Here is an 8,163-nt window from a genome sequence, read left to right on the forward strand (position 1 = left end):
ATGAAATAAAAAAAATACAAATATGAGTAGGAGAGAAATTGAATCTGAGGCTTAAAGATAAAACCACTATTATTTAATCATCTGACCAGAGAAGCTAATGTGTCAAAAAAGTCAGAAAACCCCTTGTAGGACGCGAAAAACTAGCCTGAAACCCTAATTTATTTATTTTTAAATGGCATATTACTAAATTTTGGACCCTATCCAAGGGCTGGCTAGCCCACCCGACACAATAAGCTCGGCCTGACTTGGGTTTGGCTTGGACAAAGATTTTTGTACCTTGGACCCACCCGAATTCAAATTAATTTATTTAAAATATTGTTCAAATTTAAATTTAATTATTAAAATATATAAATGTGAATTAAAAATATAATTTTTAATATTTTATTATTTTAGAATAGTGAAATGAGTTTTAAGGGTGGGTCAAGTCGGTCTGAAAATAGATTTGGGCTTGAAATATTTTTAGAATCAAGTCTCGGCCCGAGCCATGAACACTTTTATCAGTGATATATAGAATATGAGTAATGTAACAAAATATCATACGGGTATGTATCGTTCAGTAAAATGTAATTAATCTAGATGATTAAAGAAAATATAATTAAGAAAATTTGTATATAAAAGAGAATAGATGAGAGTAGGCATATTAAATTGTAGGAAAAGGAATGGTATATGTATGCTTAAAAGAAGAGTAAAAATGTTGATGCAAGAGGAGGGCACATCAATGAATCGTTCTAAATTTGGATTTTTAGTTTCTGTTATCCGCGTGCTGCTCTCTTTCACAAAGTATATATTATATTAAATATAAAATTGAAGTAAATCGCAATCCCACCTCTAATTCTATTCACAAAGCCAGCAGAAAACCCTAATTCTGATTTTCCTTTGATTTGTAGTTTGTTTGGTCCACGTACCAGTACGACTCTTCATTTTGATTTATGTCTATATATTAAGATTGGGTTAGTGAGGGCAAAAATTTAAACAGAAATTCAGAAAAGGAATGGAAGGGGTACCACACCCAATACCCAGAACGGTAGAAGAGGTCTTTAATGACTTCAGGGGCAGACGCTCTGGCTTGATTAAGGCTCTCACCACTGGTTCCTTCGCCTCTCTTTCTTTCTTTCTTTCTTTCTTTCGTTGTTGCTGTTATGGCTATATATATATATATATATATATATATATATATATTCAAAATTACAAACTAATTCAAGTAATGTCTTTGGGTTATTTTTGGCAGATGTTGATAAGTTCTACCAACAGTGTGATCCCGGTGGGCTATTTTTTGCTCTTCTCTGTATCTTCTAATTTTGCGGCATTTATTTTGTGTCTATGTTCGTTTTACTCTTCTCGAGTTTTCGTTCTTTGGTTAGCTACTTCTTATCTATCTCTGCTAGATTTTCTAAATGTCTGACAAAGCACATATTTTATCCTGTTGTAGAAGCAGACTCTTTGACGAAAGCTAATATGAACATCTCATTGTCAAATGTATTTAGCGAAAGCAGTTAATTTTGTCTCTTGCATGATGGCTGAGTGGTCAGTTAAATTGTCTAATTTCTAGTTCTTGATTTTGCGATTTTTAGTTTGATCTTCAGTTCTGTGAGCCTCTGGTTTCCTTCTCGACCTTATCAATCTGTAAATAGGTCATGCTTGTTATGTCAACATGTTTTATGTGGAGTACACTGTAAGAATTCCTAATTCAATTCACTTCAATCATGGGAGGCCATGTCTTTTTACCCCCCCCCCCCTTTTCTTTTATTGTTTTAGTCCTCACAGATTATTTATCATATCAGCCCCTTGATTATTGTTGATGGCTCAAGCCTTGATGCATTTCCTACACTCTACTTGCTTTGCCTGCAAGGAGTGCATTACTTTTCTTGCAAATGAGCTGTCTTTTGTTTTTGGTTTTGATAGAGTGACTGTTTTGCTAGTTAACCACTCTGGCAAGTGTCCATTCTCAGCGTTGAAAAAAAATTGAAGCCTGGATATGGAAGCTGTAAAATAACATGTTCGTCGAAATTGCCTAAACCTGTTTCTTTTGTTAATCTTTTCCTTTTCACAATGGTCGAGATCATGATTTATTTACTACTAATTGACCTGCCCCATGTTACTGCCTGAACTGGCTGAAGTTTTGCCATTTTATTTTTTTGTTTCCTCAGAAATGTACCTTTTCTTTTTCTTTCATTTATGAGTTTTGGTCTGTTTGTTGTTAATATTAATATTTAAATTCTGGTGATATTATGATTACTTTTTCTGTTGTTTCGCATATTGCTCTACATGTTTGTTAATGTGTATCCCTGGTCTAAACCTTCAAAGTCTAGGTTTGTTAACAAGTGGCAGGAACTCCTTGTTAATCTAACTTGAGTTTGATATCATACAATTGGAACTAAAAGGGAGACTGAAATGAAAATGTAGTAATATGGTTTTCTTTGTTTTATGTCATCACTGTTCATGCAGAAGGCTACTTGTTGTGTCTTCATTTATAGTTTCCTCCATGATTTCAGAATTGCCTGAGTTCTGTCATAGTCATATAATTCTTTAACGAATTTATCTTACTGAACATAGAGTGGAAATGGAATGTTTTCTTTTCTTCATTTGAACTCGAAAATTACTCTTAACTTTAAAATGCTGCTTAGTCAACTTGAAACTAATAATAGACGCAATATCCTGGATTTATTCTTAAATTTTAATTTGTAGGAATAGTTTGATTTCTTCTGGTACTGGACAATCACTACTGAAATGTGGTGCTTGTGGCTGTTGTGATTACATTTTTTCTTTTTCAAAAAATTCTACCTGCTTATATTTATTTATATACTGGAAATCTTGTTTATCACTGAATGTTTTCACCTTGATGCAATTTAACAACTTAAAAAGTTATTAACATTCTGTATGTTGTGATTCATTTTAGCGGTGTTATATCTGTGAAACTTCTGGTTTTACATTTCTTTTCTGATTGTATTGAATTTAATTGCAGAGAAGGAGAACTTATGCCTTTATGGACTTCCAAATGAGACATGGGAAGTTAACTTGCCTGTTGAGGAGGTGCCTCCTGAGCTTCCAGAGCCTGCACTGGGCATAAACTTTGCTAGGGATGGGATGCAGGAGAAGGACTGGCTATCGTTGGTAGCAGTTCATAGTGATTCGTGGTTGCTTGCTGTTGCTTTCTATTTTGGTGCACGATTTTCATTTGGCAAGAATGAGAGGTATGTTTGCTTTTTCTTTGTCTGCTATTGGAGCATTGAGTTTCTGTTTGGAAAGCTCAATTGCTGCAGTATCATGATTCACTTTTAAAATTACTGCTAACTGCATTATTCTCTTTGCATGTACTCTCTAGGAATCTAGTACCCAAGTTCTGTTCAAATGAGTTCGTTTCAGATTTACTTTGCAAGTTACCAATCTGACTGGTCAACTTTTAAAAGCACAAAGTTTATGAAGGATTAAGTAATAGTTGATATATAAAGTTGTGAGAAGTTTGTTTAATCTTCGTTCTATCTTTAATTTTGCATATTTTTTTGTTTTAAATTTGGAAAATAGGTGCATTGGGAGATATTCTTGCACTTCTTACTAACATGCAATAGTTATCTAGCCTTATCCTCAGACACCTGAGCAGGTGATTGTCCTGTTTACTTTTTATAAATATCATGTTTGAGAGTGCAGTTTGGATCTTGAGCGGGAGTACCAGAGTGGACTCTGGAAGCCAAAAATGCTAGATGAGGTGTTCTATTCCATTTCACCACTTGACTAGTATTACGAAATGCTCAATAAAGGCTTGCATTCTCTTGAAATGAAATAGAGATTGGAGTGCGCTCCAAAATATATACAAACCCATAGAGTGATTTAACCATTAATTTCCAGTTGAAGAGAACTAGTGTGACACAGGAGCTACTAGTAATATTTTATTTCATTATTTTAGTCATATTTATTAAATATTAAATATCTATACAGATGTCTAGGATTATAAGTTATCTTCAAGGTTTCAATTTAGGGATAGGATTATAAGTTTTAAGGTTTAAATCTAGGGGTAGTTTTAAAACTTCATTGTAACCCTAGTGTAAATAAGTTGTAAAATATCATGGCTACAACATTATTTTCATTTTCTTTGAATTAATAGACATGAACTAAAGGTTTTATAACCCTACATTTTCAAGAGTTCCAACTTCTATCTCAATTGTTTTTCAGTTTTTGCTGTTGTTTTTCTCCATAAACTACGCCAATTTTTTGGCATCAGAGCCTAATTAGCTCCTAGGTTTATATTTAGGTTTGCTACTATGCTTGGATGTGGTAGAGGTCAAGGAAGAGAAAATCAGAGTTAAGAAACATAATTGGCTGTGATACAATGTGTGAATAAAGATTTTTGTGTGCATGATATGTTAGTCTGTGATAGGAACTAGTGAGAGCCCAAATGGAGAGATTCTTGAAGGTGCCCAAAACTTGTTTAACTTACTGGAAGATAGTCTTGTTGGTGATTTTCATTTTGGTGAGGAAGAAAACCCCTTTCACGGTGCTGGTCTTGCAAATTGTGCAATACAAGGTTGATTGGAGGAGTGGTTGGTGCATGCCCTTGAAATAAATGGGGGCAGAATTAAGACTCAGGTTGATTTTCATTGTAAGATGCATGTAGAAGATTACCTGGATTGGGAAGCTAGTTTGGAGAATTATTTTGAGTTGAAACCTATAGTGGAGGCTAGGAAACTACTGTTTGTGAAACTAAAATTGAAAGGCACTGCATTCCAATGGTGGAAGAGAGTTGAAGAGCAACATGCATGTGTCACGATCTGCGCATGAAACATGCCCATGTAAGCCCAAAATCAGCACATGGGAACCACACTGAAGCGAAATTGCACAAGCAATTCCTACCAGCTGATTATGCAATAGAGTTTTTTGAGAAGCTCCACTCATTAAGGCAGAAGGGATTGTCTCTGTACATTTCTTAACTTAACAATTTCCTTATTTGAGTTTGGTTGAATGAGAGTAATGAACAGATGACATCTTGTTTTCTACCAAGGTTAAACCAATATATTAGGAATGAGGTCGGAATGGTTATTATATTCTACTTTGAAGGCACGTCAAAATGCTTTAAAGGCTGAAAAGTATGTACGGTGATACGGTGCAAGAAAGCCAATTATAGAAGGATTGGAGTAGCACAAAGGGGGTTGGAGTTGTTTTAGGTGTTAAAACTGACCAAACTCTAAAAACTGTGAGACTTCCTTTATAAATCATTGTGGTGGAGGGAATATGGGAAATATTGAGAGGAGTGAGAAGGGGAAGGCTTTGGTGAGATTTGTGGTTGAAAATAGAGCCGGACAGAATATTTCTAAGCCTGGCAGTAATTCTCAGATTCGTTGTTTTACTTGTGGTAAGAAAGGCTATGGTTCTTTTTCTTGTCCTAAACAAAGTGTGAACTTAACCGAGATGGAAGAGCACGAGTGATATGTTAGAACCTATTTATGATGAGTATCATGAAGAAAGTGAAGAAATTGATGTGTATTTAGTTGAGGGAATCTTCAGTTCCTTGTAGAGTGACAGACACAACCTCAGAAGACGAAGAGATTGGTGGCGAGTGGGAAATCCTTTGTATATTTCAAGGGACACAATGTCAAGTGATGATTTTGGAGTAAAAGGATTTGATGTAGTTTTTCAGAACCTACACTCAATATGGAGGCTAAGTTTTTGAAAGTTGCAGTTGAAATTTAAGTTCTAATGCTTTCAGGAGAATCAGGTTGTGCTAGAATATCCTTGGAATAGGGACAGAACTTTTGTGAAGTAATGGGTTATTAGATTCACCTGGAGTCAAAGTGCTTTGCTTAAACACAATTCTTGCTTTGCACTATTGGCATGCTACTTGGACACTTGGTTCGAAACCCATATCTAAATGGTGCGAGTCAATTGCCAGTGAATGAAATTCATGAAAGAGGTATGAATGAGGACTTTTTGTTAATAATTTCACATGATCGTTTTCCTTGGCCTCCGGACTTGTGTCTTATTTTGATGACTATGACCACCAATGTTTATCCGTGTTCACTAAACCTTCAGGAATTGCTCCAACTATTCTCATATCGTGGTTGGCAATCCACATATTGGATTAAAAGAAAGATAATTTGATTGTACTTTTAAGGATTGGCATTGGTTCTGAATAAGAATTGCATTGCATCTATAAGATATTCTCTTGAAACATATTTGCCGCTGTGAAGCTGATGGAAATATTTATGTATTCCATATAGCTGGGACGATACTTCTAAGCTCCTTGTAAAGATTAAAATGTTCAGTTTTTTAGGAATCTTAGCAGGTTTCTGATTTTTCCTCTACATGGCTCTACACTAACCATTAATCAACAATAAATATTTTACTATCCTCCACTTAACTAATGTTTTAGTGACAAATATTGTAGAATGTAGCACCATCATAGATGGTTTTGTGTAATGTGTATGTTACAATACTTTAGTTAAAGAAATCAATTGAAATGTTTCCAAGTATGGACCAATTTAGAATTCGATCCATAATTCAGTGACATCCGATACAATTAACCCTTGATTTTAAGACGCTAAATATATTCATTTTTCCTCTTTTATTGCAAACAGGTTCTTCTAATTGAAGCAAAGAGCTTTACAGTAAACCTGTAGCCAGAATCACCTTGCCATTTAGAGTTCCATATGGTTTTCATGGAACTTTTAGGCCAATGCAACTGCAAAATGAGATCTTGAGTATAATCCCCTCCTTGAATTCTAAAATAGTAAAAAGCATATCTCCTTCATATTCACAAATTCATGATTAAGTGTCTAATCATATATGATGTATATATATTAATATTTTCCACATTGATTTCTTAAGTATTAAGTGTGGGATAAAGTTTGGTTGATATTTTCATAGATTCTTATTTGTATCAATAAATAAAATGGATTGTTGACTAGTTATTAATTAAAAGTACCTTTTCCCCTAGCCTAGGTATTGGTGACACATGCGTATTTTACCTGCCTCCATGAACGCATGCATGCTCCCAGGCCCTAAGGGGCTTATTTATGTTTGTGTTTGTGAGGTGGTAGGCGGTGGGTTCTTCCTGACAAGAGTTTTCCTATATTGTACTTGAATGATGTGTATGCAACTTGCCCAATAGGCCTTGGCATTACATTGTCCGGTGACTTAGTTGATTTGAAATTGCTAATATTGTTGTAAATAGATTTGTTTTTTTATCTTCTTTTTGCAGGAAAAGGCTTTTTCGGATGATAAACGAACTTCCGACCATTTTTGAAGTCGTGACAGGCAATGTCAAACAACCAACAGAGCAATATGCTAATCACAACAGCAGTGGCAAAAGCAAATCAAGTGCTAAAGTGGTACAAAGTTCCAAAATTGAAACTTGGATGTTTTTCTCAGTTGTGTTTTCATCCCCTTTATATGTGCTTCTCTTAATTGATGTCACCTTCATGGCTTCATATGCTTGCTGTTGGCAGTCACGTCAATCTGAATCGGAGAGTAAGGTGGTAAAGATGTCTGCATCTAAGGATGAGGATGAAAGTGGGGAAGATGAGGAAGATGATGAACAGGGTGCGACTTGTGGGGCATGTGGGGATAGCTATGGCACAGATGAATTCTGGATTTGCTGTGATATCTGCGAGAGATGGTTCCATGGGAAATGTGTGAAGATTACACCTGCAAAAGCAGAGCATATCAAGCAGTATAAATGCCCAAGTTGCAGTAGCAAGAGGGCTAGGGTTTAAAAGTAGGGTGAGAAGTTGAAGTTGTAGCTTAAACGAAGCAGACAAGGTTGATAGCATTTTCATTATAGACAGAGTTGCCCCTTTAGTTGATTAACTGCGGATGGGGTTTTAAGTTTTGCTACTCTTTTGTCTTCCGCTCGAAACTGAAGCTGGCAACATATGCTGCACTTCTGTTTTTTGTCTTTTCGGACTTATTACCTTGTTGTAATTTCTTCTTTCTGCTTCGCCTTTCTTAATTTTTAAAATTACTTTGCATCTTGGTTTTTTTAGCATATATTCTACAAGAATAACGAACATTAACTCCAAAGATTCTTGTTGAAGTATATTCAAACAAGAGTTCAAATGGCCCAAACATCCAAACCCAAGTCCGGTACTCAAAACTGTACGCTTTTCTATTTCTTTTGAAGTTCAGGGGGGATGATGAATGAAAAAACTGCTACCTGGAATTTTGATTGCTGGC

At 35.3% G+C, this 8,163-nt stretch overlaps 1 protein-coding gene across 2 annotated transcripts; it reads left to right on the forward strand.

Annotated features, from left to right (window-relative positions):
• The first annotated feature begins 660 nt into the window (after nt 1–660).
• Nucleotides 661–7,958, forward strand: LOC105793923 (PHD finger protein ALFIN-LIKE 7). Of its 2 annotated transcripts, none has more exons than XM_012622830.2 (5): nt 661–1,088; nt 1,229–1,261; nt 2,963–3,191; nt 7,190–7,316; nt 7,437–7,958. In XM_012622830.2, exons 1-5 carry the CDS (start codon nt 992–994, stop codon nt 7,701–7,703), a joined length of 753 nt encoding a protein of 250 aa, XP_012478284.1. In that variant the 5' UTR covers nt 661–991; the 3' UTR covers nt 7,704–7,958. The 2 variants fall into 2 exon arrangements, with proteins under 2 accessions (XP_012478284.1, XP_012478282.1); XM_012622828.2 differs by having other exon boundaries at nt 662–1,088; nt 7,190–7,319.
• Nucleotides 7,959–8,163: the final 205 nt, after the last annotated feature.

The sequence above is a fragment of the Gossypium raimondii genome, chromosome 3 (genome assembly GCF_025698545.1).
Source record: "Gossypium raimondii isolate GPD5lz chromosome 3, ASM2569854v1, whole genome shotgun sequence".
NCBI classification, from domain to species: Eukaryota; Viridiplantae; Streptophyta; class Magnoliopsida; order Malvales; family Malvaceae; genus Gossypium; species Gossypium raimondii.